General features: G+C 46.3%; 1 protein-coding gene across 1 annotated transcript in view; it reads left to right on the forward strand.

Moving 5' to 3' along the window:
• LOC116980362 (interferon-induced GTP-binding protein Mx3-like) overlaps nucleotides 1-18,656 on the forward strand; it is a 43,989-nt gene extending 25,333 nt beyond the window's left edge. Inside the window, exons 7-14 of the mRNA XM_033032518.1 lie at nucleotides 1,977-2,175; nucleotides 2,919-2,997; nucleotides 4,444-4,566; nucleotides 6,919-7,063; nucleotides 8,941-9,099; nucleotides 10,021-10,097; nucleotides 10,730-10,930; nucleotides 17,681-18,656. Coding sequence (XP_032888409.1) covers nucleotides 1,977-2,175; nucleotides 2,919-2,997; nucleotides 4,444-4,566; nucleotides 6,919-7,063; nucleotides 8,941-9,099; nucleotides 10,021-10,097; nucleotides 10,730-10,930; nucleotides 17,681-17,908 — 1,211 coding nt within the window. The 3' untranslated portion in view covers nucleotides 17,909-18,656. The remainder of the gene's footprint in view (nucleotides 1-1,976; nucleotides 2,176-2,918; nucleotides 2,998-4,443; nucleotides 4,567-6,918; nucleotides 7,064-8,940; nucleotides 9,100-10,020; nucleotides 10,098-10,729; nucleotides 10,931-17,680) is intronic.
• The last annotated feature ends 2,503 nt before the right edge of the window (nucleotides 18,657-21,159 follow it).

Genomic DNA, 21,159 nt, shown 5'->3' on the forward strand with positions numbered 1-21,159 from the left:
TACCCACACCCTGAATCTGGCTTTACTTGGGGCCCAGCTGAGAAATATGAGGTGCTGTTCCTCCAATTTGTGCTGGGTAGTCTTTTCAAGTGAGGCAGAGGTTCACTTCCACCGCCTCCAACCTCATCTACTGTATCTGCTGTTCCAGGTGTGGACTCCTATATATCGGCGAGACCAAGCACAGGCTTGGCATTTGTTTCGCTGAACACATCCGCTCAATTTGCCTAAACCTACCTAATCTTCCGGTTGTTAACACTTTTACTCCCCCTCCCATTCCCAATCCGACCTTTCTGTCCTGGGCCTCCTCCATTGTCGGAGTGAGGCCCAGCACACATTGGAGGATCAAACCCTCATATTTCACTTGGGCAGCTTTCACCCCGGCAGTATGAATTTTGACTTCTCTAACATTAAGTCACCCTTCCTTTCCCTCTCCTTCCCTCCCCCTTCCCAGTTCTCTGACCAGTCTGACTGTCCCTCTGATTACTTTGTGTCTCTATTTGTTTTGTTGTCACCTTCACGTAGGTAACAATGATCTTTCAACATTTCCCTTGAACTGCATCTCTTTTGATCTTTTACACTTCCTTATCTCTGTAACTCCCTCTCCCCTGATTCTGAAGAAGGGTCTCGAGCTGAAACGTCATTCATTCTCTCCAGAGATGCTGCCTGTCCTGCTGAGTTACTCAAGTATTTATGTCTATCTTCGGTGTGAAGCAGCATCTGCAGTTCTCCTACACAACCCTATTTCCTGAGCAGTTTTATTGCCCTCAACGTAACGTACATCACCCCCAATGTTTATTTTTGATTGCATCCGCTGCTCTAGATGTCAGCTGCTCTACATCGGTGAGATCAAGCGTAGGGTTAGCGATTGCTTCGCCCAACACCTCCGCTCAAATTGCAATAACCAACCTGATCTCCCGGTAGCTCAGAACTTCAACTCCCCCTCCCATTCCGAATCCCACCTTTCTGTTCTGGGCCTCCTCCATGGCCAGAGTGAGGACCACTGTGAATTGGAGGAGCAGCACCTCATATTTTGCTTGGGATGTTTGCACCCCTGTGGTATGAACATTGACTTCTCTTATTTCAGGTAGTCCCTACTTTCTCCTCCCCTTCTCAGCTCTCCCTCAGCCCACCGTCTCCACCTCTTCCTTTCTTCTTTCCGCCGCCCCCCACCCTCACATCAGTCTGAAATGTTGACCCGAAATGTTGCCTATTTCCTTCGCTCCATAGATGCTGCCTCACCTGCTGAGTTATTCCAACATTTTTGTCTACCAATGTGTTACTCCAGCACTTTGTGCCTATGTCTGGTAAAAACCAGCATCTGCAGTTCCTTTCCACATATGGAACAAACTGTACTGTTTAACACAGACCTTGAGAGTACAATGAGACAGGCCTAGCCTGGAAGGAACAACATTAAAGAAGATGGTTCCCTATTTCTCCCAGTGTTCATCCCCAGCATCTACCATCATTGACCCCCACTATGTTGTCCTTGGCTCTTTTAATTTAGTTTAGAGATACAGCATAGAAATAGGCCCTGCGCTGAGTCCGCACCGACCAGCGATCCCTGCGCAATGACACTATCCTACACACACTAGGGACAATTTACATTTATAGTAAGCCAATTAACCTACAAACCTGTACGTCTTTGGGGTGTGGGAGGAAACCGAAGGTCTCTGAGAAAATCCACGCGGTCACGGGGAGAACATACAAACTTCATACCGATAGCATCTGTAGTCACTATCAAACCCAGATCTCTGGTGCTGTAAGGCAGCAACTCTACCCCTGTGCCACCATGCCACCCTGCTTATGTTGTACTGAACTGTATACAAAAAATGAATTTCACTGTACCTCAGTACATGTGACAAATATAGTTCCATACCATCTTCCTTATAATTTTCAAAATTTCTGGCACCACCACTACCAATCATTGGCAGCAAATTAATTCCATCATCTTTCCCTTTTTACTTTTAAATTTGAAGGTATTTTGACCAAACCTGACCTGGTGGACAAAGGAACAGAGAAGAACGTAGTTGACATTGTGAAGAACCTGACAGTAGAGCTGGAGAAGGGATACATGATCGTTAAGTGTCGTGGCCAGAACGACATCAATGAAAATATATCACTGGTGGACGCAATCGCAAAGGAAAAGGAATTTTTTGAAGACCACGAACAATTTCGGTAAATTATGAAAACTTGTTTTCCATTAAGTGAAGTGTAGATGGCAGATTGTGCAGATGGTAGACACCTAACATGCTTAGCACTTCCCAGTTACATGTGCAAACGACCTTCATATCAACCTGCACCAAATAGTTACCTTGCAGTCCCAGGACAACATGCGCCATTGAGTCAAATTTCACACCCAAGTTTGGTTTAGTTAAGGGATACAGCAAGGAAAAAGGCCCTTCGGCCCACCGTGTCAGCACTGACCACTGATACCATCCTACACACACTAGGGACAATTTACATTTATACCAAGCCAATTAACCTACAAACCTGTACGTCTTTGGAGTGTGGGAGGAAACCCATGCTAGTCACGGGGAGAACGTACAAACTCCGTACATAAAAGCACCTGTAGTCGTGGTCGAACTTGGCTCTCATAAGGTCAGAAGTGATAGGAGTAGAAATGGGCCATTCGGCCCATCAAGTCTACTCCGCCATTCAATCATGGCTGATCTATCTCTTTCTCCTAACCCGATTCTACTGCTGTTTCCCCATAATCCCTGACACCCAGCGGGTCTCTGGCGCTGCAAGGCAGCAACTCTTATCGCTGCGCCACAGTGCCGCCCTTGGAAGTTCGCTTTGCATCAACTTTGCATCGCATTGTTTTCCGTGTAAAATTGTTTGATTATTATTTTGCCAATATCACGCAATGTTTCAACCTTGACCAAGGTATTCTCTTTTTTCACAATTTTAATAACTAGGCCACTTTTGGAGGACGGAAAGGCAGGCATCCCAAATTTGGCCTTTCGGCTTACAAAGGAACTTGTCAACCACATTAATGTAAGTTTTACTTTATAAAAACAACCTCCATTTTCATTGACGTCAGGGTTGTGCTGATCAGCTGCATTTTAAAGTAATTCAGCAATGTTCGTCTTGAGGCCTCTCAGTAACTTTGGGATATATACAAATATAAGGCGTAGCTATGGGAGCACGCATGGGCACGTCGAACAATCCTTGTTCGAGACGTACCGTGTCCCTATCACCAAACACTACCTCCGCTACATCGACGACTGCATTGGTGCTACCTCCTGCAACCACACACAACTCACTGACTTCATCCATTTCACCACTAACTTCCATCCAGCACTCAAATACACCTAGACCATTTCCGACATTTCCCTACCATTTCTTGACCTCACTATCCATCGCAGGTTTTTGTCTACCTTAGTATATATAAAATTGGTTTTATTTAACTCCAGCGCTCTTGGGAAATTCTCCGGGATAAACTGCAGACATATTTTTGGTGTTGTGACCTGGAAACCTGAAATCCCGACCTCAGGTGCTGTCTGAATGGAGTTTACATCTTCTCCCTGTGACCTCGTGGGTTTCCTCCGGCTGCTCCAGCTTCCTCCCACATCCCAAAGACGGGCACGTTTTTGGGTTAATCGGTCTCTGGAAATTGCCCCCAGTGTGTGGGGAGTGGATGAGAAAGTGAGATAACGTGGAAGTAGTGTGGACGGGTGGTCGATGGTCGGCGTAGACTCGATGGGCCAAAGGGCCTGTTGCCGTGCTGTATCTCTAAACTCAACTAAACATAGTTCCTTGGTCAGCACTGAGATATTGTTGCTGTCCAAAGATGCCATCTTTCAAATAAGATCTTAAACCAAGTGGACAGGTTCACAGGTGAGTTACAGTAAGTATTACGCTCCAAAGTTTAGTTTCATTTAGTGATACAGCACGGAAACCGGCCCCTTGGCCCACTGAGTCCGCACCAACCAGCGATCGCCCCAAATTAACACTCGTACACACAGACTGGGAAAAATGTACATTTATACCAAACCATTCAACCTACAAACCTTTACGTCTTTGGATTGTGGGAGGAAACCAAAGATGTCGGAGAAAAACCCAGGCAGATCACAGGGAGAATGTATAAACTCCGTACAGACAGCACCCACAGTCAGGATCGACCCTGGGTCCCTGACGCTGTAAGGCAGCAACTCTACCGCTACGCCACCATGGTGCCCTAAGTTCGGGACAGCATTTATCCCTCAGTTCCAATAGATTGCTGACGTGCGATAATGGTTGTTTTGTTTCTTCTGAATTTTTGTTTTGTTTTCAATCTTTGTTCAAAAGTACTGCATTGACATTTAAAACTCTCTGGGTTTGCTCTGTAATAGGTAGGTAGGTTCATGGGATTGTGGAATAAGCTGGGAAGTAAACTGCAGTGGTGATCACTAGAATAGACACTTTCAAAATAGTAACCCTTGCTTAATCTGTCTTTTCAAGAAATCATTGCCTCAGTTGCGAAATCAAATAGAAACCATGCTGAACCAGTCGCTGCAAACCCGCAAGAAGTACAGCCACGCAGTCCCCAATTCTTACCCCGAGCAAATAACATTCTTAATCGAGGTAAGGCCCTCTCTGTTTCATGGCTGTGTTTAGTCTGCTTTGTTCCACAGCAACATACAGGGGGTAAGCGAGGCTGCAACCGTGTACAGCCTGCCATTTCATTCCCCTGCGTCGAAGGGCAGGTTTGCTGCCAAAAGTTACATTTCAGGTCAAATTTCAAATCTGAGGAGTCACTGGAATGACCAAAGGATGGGAGTGAAATGAATTCAAAGTGGGTTTCAATGAGATTTACCCCATTCCCTCCCTCAGCCTTCTAAACTCCAGTGAGTACAGGCCCTGAGCCTTCAAACGCTAACATTTGGTCACACATGGAAAGTATGTAAAAACGGTGCCAATCTGAAAGTGGGCATTTACCCCCCAGGGTGTAGTTCAACATTCAGCCGCTGCATGTGGTCCAAGCTGCATTGATGATGACGTAGGCTCTGAAAATACAGCCCTTCGCCTTCCCGTCTTGATCTCCCTCCGATTCTGGGAGTGGAAATACTGACCACCACCACCTACTCCAGCACAATGTTCCATGTTCATAAGTCAACAAGAGTCAAGAGTGTTTTATTGCCACATATCCCAGATAGGACAATGAAATTCTTACAGCAGCACAACAGATTATGAAAAACGTTCAGTGCGTATATACACACACACATTCATATAAAAAATAAATAAATAATAATGGTAATAGTCCTAGCAGCAGAATTAAGCCATTCGGCCCATCAAGTCTACTCCACCATTCAACCATGGATCATCTATCTCTTCCAACTAATCCCATTCTCCTGCCCTCTCCCCATAAACCCAGACACCCTTCCTAATCAAGAATCTAACTGCCTTAAAAATATCCATTGACTTGGCCTCCCACAGCCTTCTGCGGCAAAGAATTCAACAGATTCACCACTCTGACTAAATATTTTTTTCCTCATCTCCTTCCTAAAAGAATGTCATTTTAATTCTGAGGTTATTACCTCTGGTCCAAGACTCTCCCACCAGTTGAAGCATCCTCTCCACATCCACTCCATCCAAGCCTTTCACTATTCGGTCAGTTTCAATGAGGAGACCCCTCATCCTTCTTAACTCCAGCGAGTACAGCGAGGTAGGGGGCGCTGCACTGGCAGCAGCCTGTCGGCAGCGTGTCCGTCTTTTTTTCAACTTTTTTTATTTTTTTAGTATGTTTAAAAGTGTGTTTTTAATGTTTCCTTGTGTGTTATGTGTGGGGGGGGGGGGTGGTGTGGGGGGGGTAAGGGGGAAACCGTTTCGGCCGCCTCTTCCATGGAGAGGCGACTTTTTCAGGTCGCCTCCCCCGTGGCCTAACAGCATGGATCGGCGCCGACTTTCCCGGAGACGCGCCCGGAGCTTCAGCGGCGGGCACAGCGTGGACTCTCGGCGCGGAGCGGGTGAGACCTCGCTGGATGGGAGCGCTCCGTTACGCTGGCCCGCGGCAGCCGGCAGCCTGAAGCCGCGGTCTGCAGAACTCCAGCTGGTGCGGCGTCTACAGCCCGGGATCCCTCGTGGAGGACCCGGGGGAAGAAGCTTCCACCACCGGCCCGCGGCCGTCTTCTACCGCGGGCGCGGTATGGACTTATCATCTCCCCTGGAGGGGAGCTTCGACCACCGGCCCTGCAGACTGCGGTGCTTCCGGCTGCGGCACGGCAGGTACCTTAAAACTTTGACCGCCGGCCTGCGGCCTACACCAGCCTGAAGCCGCGGTCTCTGGTTGGGAAGAGCCGATCCTGGACTCACCTTGACTTTGACTTTGTCCCTTACCATCTGGACACCCGCAGCAACGGCTGTGGAGGGTGGTGGTCCCGACCACGGGGGAAAATGGAGGAGGACTGGCCAAGCTCTGTGCCTTCCACCACAGTGATGAATGCTGTGGTGGATGTTTGTGTAAAATTTTTATTGTGGTTGTGTTCTTTATTATTGTACCGCTGCTGGCAACCCAAATCCACCGACCTTGGTTGTGTGGCAATTAAATTATTTCAAATTATTTCAAATTTCAAATTAATTCAAATTCAAATACAGACCCAGAGCCTGTAGAACATGGATAGGTGATGTTTTGGGTCAGGACCCAGGGAAGACACAAAGTGCTGGAGTAACTCAACGGGTCGGGCAGCATCCCTGGAGAACGTGGATAAATGATGTTCCAGGTTGAGACACGGGTCCCAACCCGAAGAGTCACCTATCCATGATCTCCACAGATGCTGTCTGACCTGCTGAGTTACTCCAGCACTTTGTGTCTTTCCATCGTAAAACAGCATCTGCAGTTCCTTGTTTCTGCAAAAGGTGACTTTTTATTGGTTAATGTTTTCTGTTTTCTACATGCGTGTGCTGGTACCTTCACAAAACTTGTGATTTAATTGCCAGAAAATCAACAGCTTCTGCAGCCACATAAAAAATCTGACCATGGGGGAGGAACCTCAGAACCAGGTAGATGGCGTGAGGTACATCACCATAGTACGAAATGAGTTTGATGAATGGAACACATTCCTGAACGAACGTATATCAAAATGTGAGCATAAATATATATTGATTGATTGATGCTTTATTGTTGCATGTACTTGGTACAGTGAGATTCTTCGTTTACGTACAGTGGAAGTATGCAAGAGTCGCCACGTAAAGGGGGCGCCAACAATGTTGCAGAACTATTCAATATGTCCCACTTCCATGTCCCCCCACCCAGTCTCTCTGTTCTCAGCCGTACTGACCCACTCCGGGTCCCTCTTTGTTCTTGCCCCCCCCACACTATGTTCCTCTTCGATTTGGCAGCCCTCCCCCCATGCCGTGTCCCTTGTTGCAGAACTATTCAATATGTCCCTCTTCCTTCTCCTCCCCTTCCCCCCACCCAGTCCCTCTGTTCTCAGCGACCCCCACCCACGCTGGGTCCCTCTTTGTTTTCGGCGGCCCCCCCCCCCCCCCACACTATGTCCCTCTTCGATTTGGCCGCCCTCCCCCCATGCCGTGTCCCTCGTTGTTTTTGGTGCCCCTCCCCCCCCCCCCTCCCAAGCTGGGTCCCCCTTTGTTTAGTTTAGAGATACAGCGCGGAAACAGGCCCTTCGACCCACCAGGTCCGCGCCGACCAGCGATCCCCGCATATTAACACAATCCTACACATGCTAGGGACAAATCTTTTTATTATTTTTTACATTTACCAAGCCAATTAATCTACCAACCTGTACGTCTTTGAAGTATGGGAGGAAACCGAAGGTGTCGGAGAAAACCCACGCAGGTCACGGGGAGAACATTCAAACTCCGTACAGACAGCACCCATAGTCGCGATTGATCCCGGGTCTCCGGCGCTGCATTCGCTGCAAGGCAGTAACTATACCGCTGCGCCAACATGCAGCCCGAGAACCGTTATTCTCTGCAGCCACCCCCCCTCATGCCAGGTCACTCTTTGTTCTCAGCAGCATATCTTCCACCGACAGGTGGCACTCGTGCGGGCATCGGCTTTCTGACGGACCCTCACTCTCTCCGACGCCCCTCTCACTCGTCAACATCACCCCCCGATCTGCTGCCGGTCGGGCCTGTCTTAATAACCATTGTAGCGACACCTGGTGGTGGCTCCGTGTAATAGAACCCTCGCGATTGGCTGGAGAAGTCACATGAGCGCGGTAATTTTATTCGCCGCAACGAGCATTCTAGCGCCACGCGTGTGGAATCAACATCGTGTATTTGGCTGTCTTTAGCGACTCAGGTAACTTCGTTATTATCGTTCTCAAAATAAAACAATTTTACTTACCCACCGTCTCGACTCGCCAAACCATCTTATTTAATGTTGTTCCTTCCAGGCTTGGCCTGTCTTATTGTGCTCTCAAGGTATGTGTTAACCAGTACAGCTTGCCCCATGCGTGGAATGGAACAGCAGATGCTGGTTTCCACCAGACATAGGCACAAAGTGCTGGAGTAACTCAGTGTGTCAGGCAGCATCTGTGGAGAAAATGGATGGGTGACGTTTCTGATCAGAACCCTTCTTCAGACTATGATGCATTATCTAGCGCAGTCTTTAACTGATCCCAGATCACAAACATGCCGTGGTGAATGGTAGGGCTCTGGGGAGTGTTGCGGTACAGTGGGAGCTAGGAGTGCACGTGTGTAGTTCCCTGAAAGTGGCGTCGCAGGTAGATAGGATGGTCAAGAAGGCTTTCGGTACATTGGCCTTCATCAGTCAGGGTATTAAGCATAGAAATTGGGATATTATGTTGCAGTGGTATGATGTATGGGTGAGGGTGTAGTTGTAGTATTGTATTCAGTCTTGGTCAGCTTACCAGAGGAAAGATTTTGTTCAACTGGAAAGAGTGCAGAGAGTGCCTGACTATGACATTGCGATCAAATGCATGATTGGAAAAGAATAGATTTTATAAAGTTATACTTTTTTTGCACTATCAGTCACAACTCACATGAAAAATGTAGTTCTCGAATATGAAAACTCATACCGTGGAAGAGAGCTGCCGGGGTTTGTCAACTACAATACCTTTGAATCCTTCATTAAGGAAGAGATCTCTGCACTGGAAGATCCAGCTATTACGAAACTGAAGACAATCACAGGTATGTGACAGCTATGTGCAAGGTGTACTTCTTTGAATTGCAAGAACTCTGGGCACCCAATCAGGAACATTCATCAAATGTTACAGTAATGGTTACTTCAGTCTTAAGTAACAAGCAACACACTGCAATGCATTACCCTATCCACACTAAAAAACCTAAATGATTGTCTTGTTAAACTAAAGATAGACACAAAATGTTGGAGTAACTCAGCGAGACCGGCAGCACCTCTGGATAGAAGGAATGGATAGGGCAGGTTTGGAGGGATATGGACCAAGCGTACCTGGGAGGTGGGACTAGTGTACCTGGGACACGTTCAATGGTGTGGGCAAGTTGGGCTGAAGGGTCTGTTTCCACACTGTATCACTCTCTGACTATGAATGGGTGACATTTCAGGTCGCTAAACTATCCTTGTATGAAACATTTGCAAAAAAGTGAAAAGCTTTTTTGTTCCGTGTTATCCAGTCATTAAAAAGACAATGCATGATTACAATCAAGCCACCCACAGTGTGTAGATAGAGGGTAAAGGGTATAACGATGAGTGCAAGGTAAAGTCCAGTAAAGTACGATTAAAGATATTTTTACGGTCTGCATCGGGGATAAATGGGAGCACAAGACCACTCTAGTTGGTGGGTGGATGGTTCAATAGCTTGATAACAGCTGGGAACAAACTGTCCCTGAATCTGGAGGTGTGCGTATTCAAACTTCTGTACATCTTGCTCGGTGGGAAAGGGGAGAAGGGGGAGTAACTGTGGTTGGATACTTTGTAACTTGTGTAGGAAAGAATTGCAGATGCTGGATTAAACCGAAGATAGAATTTATTCTCACCTCACTTCCCCCCCCCCCCCCCCTCATGGCGGTTCCCCGCGTTGTCTTATCTTGGTTATCAGTTGCATGTGTGATATTGTCTTTTTACTATTGCAGATATCACAAGGGATATTTTTATGGTCATTGCCGAGCAACATTTCAATGCCTTTGGTAACCTGTCCAAAGCTGCCAAGGTACAGTACACAAACCTTTTGCCTTTCGGTAATGGGGTTTTGGGGTTTATAGACAATAGGTGCAGGAGTAGGCCATTCGGCCCTTCGAGTCAGCACCGCCATTCAATGTGATCATGGCTGATCATCCACAATCAGTACCCCGTTCCTGCATTCTCCCCATATCCCCTGACTCCGCTATCTTTAAAAGCTCTATCTAACGCTCTCTTGAAAGCATCCAGAGAACCAGCTTCCACCGCCTTCTGAGGCAGAGAATTCCACAGATTCACAACTGAAAAAGTTTTTCCTCATCTCCATTCTAAATGGCTTACCCCTTATTCTTAAAATGTGGCCCCAACATCGGGATCATGTTTCCTGCCTCTAGCGTGTCCAAACCCTTCATGATCTTTTATGTTTCAATAAGATCTCCTCTCATCCTTCTAAATTCCAGAGTGCACAAGCCCAACCGCTCCATTCTATCAACATATGACAGTCCTGCTATCCCGGGAATTAACCTGGTGAAGCTACGCTGCACTCCCTCAATAGCAAGAATGTTCTTCCTCAGATGTGTAGATGGGGCACCTTGGTTGGAATGGGCAAGCAGGGCCAAAAAGGGCTCCATGACATATTTGCTCATTTTGTCTTTGTGTGTGCAGGTCAAAATCGCAATTATGAGCAACAAACAAGAAACGGAAGCAGAAAAGCTGCTGCAGGCCCAGATTAAGGTTGAGTGTGTGGTGTATTCTCAAGACAGTCTCTACAGTGAGTGCCTTTCTAAAGCAAAAAGCAATTCGTCAAAAGATGCTACACATGGCAGCATCCAAGAAATGTCGTATCATCTCCGAGCATATTACAAGGTAAATATACTGTGTGTAACACAGCAGTGTATTAGATAGCCATTGCCTGTCGATCATTGGTGGATTGTTCCCTCCTTCATCCCACTGAGATGATTGGTGGAAGAGCGAGAGCCAACATGAGGAAACATTGAGCAAAAAGCACAAAGTGCCGGAAGAACTCTGTGTATCAGGCAGAATCTGTGGAGGACATGGATAGGTAACAATTCAGGTCAGGGTCCTTCTTCAGACTCGAATGAAGAGACATTTGCAGGTGTATGTGGTAAAAGCTGGACATAGCGTTCACTTAGATTGCCCCCCCAAAAAGAGTGGGGCACCAGCAAAGGCTGGATTTGCTTTCTCTGGGATGGAAGTGGCTGAGGAGGGATCTGATAGAGGTATACAAAATTGTGTAGAAAGTAGGAAACGTTTCTCCATAGCAGAGGTGTCTGCAACTGGAGGACATGGAGGATGGTCAGATCAAGGAGACCTGCGTTGATATTTTGGGGCATGTTATTATCAGGAGATGTTGGTGTTGGATCTTTTGAATAAGGCGGATAAGTCCCCAGGGTCAGCTGGGACCCAGTCTAGATTATCAAAGGAGGCAAGAGAGGAAATTGCTGGGACCTTCACTTAGATCTTTGTATAAAAATAGCTACAGTCAAGGGCCCAGAGGACGGAAGAATAGCCAATGTTGTTCCTTGGTTTAGATGATCAATATGGGTGATCTAGGGAAAATATAGCCCCGTACGCCTTGCATCAGTGGTAAGGAACTCGTAGGTGAAAATTTGTAGGGATAGGATTTGCTCACATTAGTAAAAGCACAAACGTATTGGGAATAGTTAGCATAGTTTTGTGTAGGGAAGGTCATGTCTTACAAACCTGATTTGAGTCTTTTGAGGACAAGATGAAAATGACTGAGGGCAGGTAGATTTGCATGGAATTTAATAAAGCATTTGACATGGTCCCTTACAGTAGGAGATTAAGGCAGAGCAGAGCCACATAAATTTGGTAGATTCGATCCAGTATTGGCTTGACTGGAGACAGCAAGAGGGTAGTGGTGGAGGGATATTATTCTGACTGGAGGTCGATTGTCAGTGGTGTTCCACAGGGGTCGGTACTGTGATCTCTGTCGTGGTGGGCTGATTAATAAGTTTGCAGTTCACATGAAAGTTGGGGGTGCCGCGGATGGAGAGAAGTTGTCAAGGAATGCAGCAAGATATGGATCAGTTGAAAATATGAGCAGAGAAATGAGAGATGGAATTTAATAGTAAGATTAAACGAGAACTTACCCGTTTGAAGTTTGATCTTTATTTTATGAGGAGTTACGATGAGGGATTACGTGAAGAAGCCCCGCCAGTCCGCATGCACGTCAATCTTCAAAGCAGCGGTGTGAAATCACAGGTAACAGTAATTGAAGTAACATAGTAAGATCAGAAACCTAGAACTACCAGATGACCTTCGTGAGAGAGGTTTGGGAGTGGAGGGCACGTAATTCGTCATCGTAACTCCTCATAAAATAAAGATCAAACTTCAAACTGGTAAGTTCTCGTTTAATCTTACTATTTTACTTCGGAGTCACGTTAGTTACTTCGGAGGCCAGTTCATTGGCTATATTTAAGAGGGAGTTAGATGTGGCCCTTGCGGCTAAAGGGATCAGGGGGTATGGAGAGAAGGCAGGTACAGGATACTGAGTTGGATGATCAGCCATGATCATATTGAATGGCGGTGCAGGCTCGAAGGGCCGAATGGCCTACTCCTGCACCTATGTTTCTAAGATTTCAAAGCTCTGTAATTTCATGCCGTGAGAAGCGAGTCTACACAACCACAACTGCTTCATTGACAGATGAGGGAAACATTCATATTGCATACGGATATGACATAGATTTAAAACATGCTCATGCTGTTTAATGAACAAGTAATAATAATAGTAACCCCTCAACCGGAGGGAAACTATAAATAGAACCTAAAATAGAGTTGGCAAATACCCCTAGTCTGGCAATGGGTTATTATAAATGTTTGGAAAGTTTGTTCGTTTGACCATGCTGCAGCAGTTAGGATGTGGTCCAGCGGAACGTAAATAACCCTTGCTGCTGATGTTGTAGCAGCCCTGGTGGAGTGAGATTTGAAAATCAGTATCTACTCCTGCATAAATCAAACCCCGTTTTATCACCTGGAGATGGTCTGAACGGATACCTTCTTATAAAGTACACAAAAAAGCTGGAGAAACTCAGCAGGTGCAGCAGCATCTATGGAGCGAAGGAAAAAGGCAACGTTTCGGGCCGAAACCCTTCTTCAGACTGATCGGAGGTGGGGGGGCGGGGAGAAGAAAGGAAAAAGGAGGAGGAGCTCGAAGGCTGGGAGGAGACAGCAGGAGGGCTGAGGAAGGGGAGGAGACAGCAAGGACTAACAAAATTGGGAGAATTCAAAGTTCAAGCCCCCAGGATGCAGACTCCCCAAGCGGAACATGAGGTGGTTTTCCTCCAATTTCCGGTGTTGCTCGCTCTGGCCATGGAGGAGACCCAGGACAGAGAGGTCGGATACGGAGTGGGAGGGGAAGTTGAAGTGTTGAGCCACCAGGAGGAAGAAGGGTTTCGGCCCGAAACGTTGCCTTTTTCCTTCGCTCTATAGATGCTGCTGCACCCGCTGAGTTTCAACAGCTTTTTTGTGTACCATCGATTTTCCAGCATCTGCAGTTCCTTCTTAAACCTGTCTTATAAAGTGTTTTGTAACTGACAAGCATTGCTAGTTCCACGCCTCGAAGGTTCTTGGTGACCTTGACGTATTGTTGTATATGTGTGCCCTCACATAACCGAAGGTCCCTGGATATGCCATGAAACTAGTTTGAGACCCGACGCCCCTTCTGCTCGGCTTAATTAAATCATAACATATAATATTATAAATATTACTTACATATGTAATCATCCAGTCCAGTCGCAATTATGTAGTGACTGAACCCGTTGTGCTGAAACCAGCACCATGAGGATAACTACATTATGAGAGCCGGCCAAAGCTAAGGATGTAGCTGGAGCCCCCTGCTGAAGTAGTGTTAACACAATGTCAATATCCCATACTGCCCTGTACTTGTCCTGGGAGAACTTGTGTTAAAGATATCCTTTACAAACTCGATATCCGGGGGTGAAACCCGACAGAGTGTTGCAGCAAATATGATGGGAAGGCACCTTAGGCACAGTTAATGGCCCTATAACTCAATTATTGTCAAAAGCCCATTTAAATTGAACCCCAAGACGTCAGTAATCTGTACCGTATTAAATATAACATTAGCATTAAACAAAAAGCTTCCCATCTCCTGAAGAACTATACTGCTTTTTTGGTTCTATCTCTGCACTCTGTACTGAGCACATACATGGATCGGTATGACAACCTGATCCGTAGGAGCAGTCTACTCAGAATCTGCAAGTCAATAAATTGATTTTATCATGCAGAGGCTGGTTTCCCGAGCCTCAGGCTGAACCAGCAAAGTTTTACATTTAGAATAACCGTATACGGTTATGTTATTATTCCTGACAAAAACGAGAATCATGGCTACATAGGCCAGACAGACAGTACGAAAACGTATAACGGGACTTTATTTCAAGACCTGACTGATGAGGCAAAATGGAGGAAGACATAAAAGAAACATTCCTCCTCCTTGTAGCGAGAATGTGTCTCTCGCCATTGTTATGCCACGTAATTTTGCAACCAGTGAATAAGCATGAAAGCAACATATCGATATTCGGCGTTTCATCGAACCATAATTTCATAAATATTTTGTGATCGAACACCCATTCTGTGTTGTCATTGATCTGGACTTGATGATACACCAGTGGCAAATGAGATTAGGTTAACTATTACAGGATACTTTTACTTGATTGCACCCATGTGCCTAACATATGCCACCACTATAGTGTATATTCGTTCAATAACCTTTTAACCCATAGAATGCACCTAGTGTCTATAGATAGTTGATACCAATAACTGAAGAATTAGTGACTCGTGCAAATCTCCTCCACCTCCGAACTAGAGATGACATTCGCAATTTTCCACGTTAGAGCCCTTAGCATCAGTTTGTAATATAACTGAAATTTTACTGACCAAACTACTGGAGCAATGCTGAATACTGTTTGTCCATCATTGTGACTTTGGTAGCTTCAGCTGATAATAGCATAGGTCTGTTAACAATGACCTACATGGCACTTGAGAAGTTGCTACTTTGCACAATGTCAGTTCCCCCACTTGCACAGCTGAATCACAGCTACTATGTTGCCAATTACTCTTGATGAATAGAAGGCTGCTTTATAACAACAAGGTTGTTACAAGTTTCTATTAACTCCAATCTCTTGCTCCAGGGTGGAGTCATGGGTTAATTAATAATTAAAGGTAAATCCCAATGACCAACAAGTTTATTTGGTAACAACTTAAATTCACTGGATGGATGTCCATTTTCACAAATATAGTTTGAGGCTGAAACAGTTGATTTTAGCAAAATACAACGTTAGAATATCATCCAGACAAGACATAACAAGTGCTTTGAACTCTGAGTAGTCCAAGCACTGATTTTAGTAATTTGGTAAATACCCTGCGTAAATAACTTAGCCCATTTTGCAATGCTTTACTGTTATCACAGTTATCATTGCCATCCTGATCATTTCAAATGGCTCCGGTAATCCCTTTAAATGGGAACTGCATAGAATGTATCTTTGAGATCCTTATGAAAATCAGTTGTTCGTCAGTAACGAAGTTTCCTATTCGGAAAAGTTTATACTGCACATGTGAGTTAAACGACATTCTCCATCTTTCCCAATGAACAGGCCACGCCTGCCATCATTACATGCCTGCCTCGAATGACAACTCTGGCCCGATTTCCCAGCCTGTCTTAAAAGACAATCCTGGCCATAATACTGAGCCTGCATCAAAAGACAATTCTGGCCCTAATTCCAAACCTGCTTGGAATGCTAGTACTGTGCAGTTTTACATGATTAGATGCCGCTAAGTAGATGACAATGCCTTAACCATTTGTGTGCTGTACAGACATTTTATATATTACCAACTTGTAAGTGGTCCACTTACCCCATGTTTCGGAAGTGGAAGACCCACCTACCTGCCTGGTTACCTTGGTTGTAGAGTAGGACTGGTAGGGTGCGTGGACCTCTGTCCAGCTTTCACGCTGCCATCGGTTTCAGTGAACCGCTTACTGCCAATGGAGGCGTGGGGTGTGTTGCCGCCGAATTGATGATGCTTTGCTCGTCGTTGGTACCATGATTGGTCCGACAGCTTTTGCTTCCTCATCCAGGTTTTGCCTGTTGAATAAGTCTTACCTGAATAGAAGATTCGGCGGGTGGCTCTAACGTCCCCCTGATAGCGCTGTTCACTGCCGGCACTTGTAGCGTATGGGGAACTCTGGCCCCTTCCGGGTATTCTGCCAACGGCTGGTAACCAACTCTTCTGGCAGCAACACCTTTGTTTGCAAGGATTCCTTTGAAGCCATACGCATGTGCTCCAGTAAGTTCCATGGACATACTTTAGAATTTGAAGTCAATTACATACTGACCCCTCACACTCCCCTCCACAGTTAGGGAGATTCGTAGGCAGCCCTGAAGGGTGCTGGCTCAGATTTTTCCCCTGCATGCTCTCCTCCTCCAAGAGGGAGACATTAAGCAGCCCTGATACAGGTGCCGCTGGCGCGGGCTCTCCCATAGGCCGGCGCTGACACAACTCCTTTGTTGGAGTGTATCTTGGTGGAGCATCCTCTCCATTAGGAGCTCCATCTCCTCCTTCAAGAGGGAGACATAAGCAGCCCTGAAACAGGTGCTGCTGGCGCGGGCTCTCCCATAGGCCGGCGCTGACACAAGTCCTCCTGTTGGAGTGTATCTTGATGGAGCATCCTCTCCATTAGGAGGTCCAACCGTGCAAAAAAACAGTATCCATTCCGGAGGGGAACCCTCCCGGCCCGACTCGTTCCAGTCCATAGGCCTGATCGACTTATTATTGGTTTTACCCCATGTCCTGGGGACCACAGCGGTCTGGGAGCCGCTGACCACACTGTCGGCGACTCTGGTGGTGATACCGCCCTCCTCCTGGATTTACCCCTCCACGGGAACCACTGCGGTCTGGAAGCCGCTGACCGTCTTGTCAGCGACTGGAGTAGCGAACCCGACGTCCGCCGGCTACCCGCATTCCAGACCGGAGTCTCCCCACAGCCAAAGCCAGTTTCCCCGCGGCTCATCCGGACTTCGTTACAATATCCAGCAGGAAACCTCTGTAAGAAAAGGTTCCTGCAAGAAAAACACAACCTGGTAAGAAATACAAAACTTACCTGTAGGTTTAAACTTACCACTGGCAGGAGCTTACCGTCTGCCAGTCCGGTGCTTCACCGTGCGAACGACGTAATGACGTGACTCCAAAGTAAAATCTGGGCAGGTGTGATGTGTTGCTCTTTGGGAGATGGAATTTAAGACGAAAGCGTACAGTAACAGTAAAAGGCTGAACCCTTAGGACCAATGATGGATTTGACGGCACCAGGCCTGTACTCGCTGGAGTTTAGAAGGATGACCTCATTGAAACTTAGCGAATAGTGAAAGGCTTGATTAAGTGGATGTGGAGAGGATGTTTCCATTAGTGGGAGAGTCTTGGACCAGAGGTCATAGCCTCAGAATTAAAGGACGTTCCTTTAGGAGATGAGGAAGAATTTATTTAATCAAGGTGTGGTGAATCTGGAATTCATTTTGCTTCCTGTTTCATTATCTTCCATTATTTTCTGTTCTCGACTCCTAGATTGTCTCTCATCGACTGGCTGACCAGATCCCCATGGTCATACGCTGCTACATTTTAAACGAATTTGCTGACAAACTCCGGACAGATATGCTTCAACTCATCCAAGATAAGGATCGCATCAATGTTTATCTAATGGAAGATGAAGACACACAGAGGAAGAGAGATGACCTCAATTGCAAAATAGACCGATTGAGAAAAGCGCATAAGACATTGCTTGAATTTGGTTAAATGAGCATTGAACGAAGGTCACTGAATACTGTAAAGATGTGTTTATATTTTGCTTGCTAATTTTTATATTTCTTGCTAACTTCCGCTCTTGAAGGGATTGAGTCCTTACTACTGTTTAGTCTCTGAGTTCACAATCATTCTTTGGTATCCGCGGCCTTTATTCCTGTCTATTTGCAGAATGACAATCTATCCATCGACAGGTACATGGATAGGATAGACTTAGAAGAATATGGACCAAACACAGGCAGGTGGAACTAGTGCAGATGGGACTTGCGGGTCAGCATGGGCAAGTTGAGCCTGTTTCCACATTCTTTGACTATATATTTGCGTTAGAGGAACTTAGGGTCCTCCTCACCCAATTTCCATATTTGTGATCTTCCTCCTGGCTAATGTCCTCTTTCCAACCTAGGGATATACTTGCTCCCATCCCATCCTGACTGAGATTGACTAACTCTGGAAAACATGGATTGATTTTAAATTGAAGGTAGACACAAAATGCTGGAGTAACTCAGCGGGACAGGCAGCATCTCTGGAGTGAAGGAACGGGTGACGAGACCCTTCACCAGAGTAACTGTGTTACTCCAGCATTTTGTGTCTTATCTTTGGTGTAAACTAGCATTTGCAATTCCTTCCTACACATATTGATCTTAAATTGTCTGTATATTGAGCAGCTCGGTGTAAACTTGTTGAAGCTGTCAAGGAACCTTTAATTGTCTTTTGATGCATCTTATGTGGAATCTCTTTGATTAATGAGATTGATTTTGCCCAAAACGTCTTCTGCCCTTTTCCACAGATGCTGCCTGACCCGCTGAATTCCTCCTGCACTTTGTTTTTACACTTAGCTAATGTTCCCCGGCAATTACATTCCGTATAATGTTTTGGATGTGAGATTGGAATTTAAAGTGTGATTAAATTTAAATTAATTCTAATCACACTTTAAAATTGTAATCAAGTTTTAAAACAAATTTGGATTTGACTTGGAAGCAAATAGATAATTATCAGGTATAGCATTCACAAGGATACAGAATGGTGGAATTTAGTGTTTGATATGTTTGCTTTGTTACACTGGCAATTTTTCCTCTGGTGTTGATTGTTCACATTGCTGAGAAAATGTTTGTTTAAAATGTTATTCAACGTAGCACATAAGGCATTGTAGTCTTGCTAAGCTATTTCTAATATACATATACTTCCCTACCATTCCTTGACCTCACGATCTCCATCGCAGGTGATAGACTTCTGACTGACATCCACTATAAACCCACTGACTCCCACGGCTATCTTGACTACACTTCCTCGCACCCTGCTTCCTGTAAGGACTCCATCCCCTATTCCCAATTCCTCCGTCTGTGCCGCATCTGCTCCCAGGATGAGGTGTTCCACACCAGGGCATCACAACTGTCCTCATTCTTCAGGGAACGGGGGTTCCCCTCCCTACTATAGATGAGGCTCGCACCAGGGTCTCCTCCATACCCCGTAACACTGCTCTCTCTCCCCATCCCCCCACTCGCAACAAGGGCAGAGTCCACCTGGTCCTCACCTTTCACCCCACTAGCCGGCACATACAACAAATAGTCCTCCGTCAGTTTTGCCACCTCCAACATGACCCCACCACTCGCCGCATCTTCCCATCTCCCCCCGTCTGCCTTCCGCAAAGACCGCTCCCTCCGCAACTCCCTTGTCAATTCCTCCCTTCCCTCCTGCTCCACCCCTTCCCCGGGCACTTTCCCTTGCAACTGCAAGAGATGCTACACTTGTCGCTTTACCTCCCCCCTCGACTCCATTCAAGGACCCAAACAGTCGTTCCAAGTTCGACAGAGGTTCACCTACACCTCCTCCAACCTCATCTATTGCATCGGCTGCTCTAGATGTCAGCTGATCTATATCGGTGAGACCAAGCGTAGGCTTGGCGATCGTATCGCCGAACACCTCCGCTCGGTCCGCACTAACCAACCTGACCTCCCGGTGGTTCAGCACTTCAACTCCCCCTCCCATTCCGCATCCGACTTCTCTGTCCTGGGCCACTTCCACGGCCAGAGTGAGCAACACCGGAAATTGGAGAAACAGCACCTCATATTCCGCTTGGGGAGTCTGCATCCTGGTGGCATGAACATTGAATTCTCACAATTCTGCTAACCCTTGCTGTCTCCTCCCGTTCCTACAACAGCCCTCGGGCTCCTCCTTTTTCCTTTCTTCTCCCCGCCTCTCCCCACCCCCTATCAGTCTGAAGAAGGGTTTCGGCCCGAAATGTTGCCCATCTCCTTCGCTCCATAGTTGCTGCTGCACCCGCTGAGTTTCTCCAGCATTTTTGTGTACCTTCTAATAAACATTGGTTCAGTCGTAGGATAATTGGAAATAAATCCATTAGTCCTGTATCAAAAAAGAAGCAAACATATTGCTATTATGATTTATTTTGTTTTAAATCCTGCATGGGGGGGGGAGGGGGAATGCCTTTAACCATGTAGATCTGCTCCACTTGTATGTTAACCAATACTAACGCACAAATGTTACACACCACTATTATCTATAATCCAGTCCAGGTTTTCATCACACAGGCACCTTTATACTAACAGTTCCTGACACAAGCTGCCAGTCGTGATGCAGGCACAGTGATGCCGACATGCGGTGTAACTTTATTATATACCAATAACCCTGTTGGATCTTTACTTTGAGTATGTGTCAGTTGCTCTACAAACCACTAGTAGTAAATGCTTGGATAGAGCTGACCGAGCTATAATAATGCATTTTTATTTATGGGCCTTTGACTCTCAAGGACACCTTACAGATTAAAACAAGCAAATTACAAACATATAAACAAAATGAAACAAAAACAAGTAGTAGTAGGGACAGCAACCATACACAATTCGAAGAGAGAGCAGCGGCAGCTAGTCGCGCCAGTGTTCACTCTCACCTCCAGCAGCCATCTTAGAAACAGAACAATCAAAAACACATTTTAACATGAACATCCACCACAGTGACTCCTACAGACTCCTCACTGTGGTGGAAGGCAAAATAAAGTACAAGTCCTTCCCCTAGCTCATCTTCGGTCGTGGGCCTCGAGCCCCCATTGACGGGACGATCTTGACTCCCGTAGCCGGCGGTGTTTGGGCCCTCCGCGTCGAGGTGATCCGCTCCCGCATCGGGGGGGATGTCAGCTCCCCCGCGCCGGGCGATCGAACCTCGCATCGGGGCTGGTCGAATGCGACGTTGGAACTCCCAACTCGGCCTCACCTGAAGATTGCGAGCCCCTGGTG

Source organism: Amblyraja radiata, chromosome 14 (genome assembly GCF_010909765.2).
Source record: "Amblyraja radiata isolate CabotCenter1 chromosome 14, sAmbRad1.1.pri, whole genome shotgun sequence".
NCBI lineage: Eukaryota > Metazoa > Chordata > Chondrichthyes > Rajiformes > Rajidae > Amblyraja > Amblyraja radiata.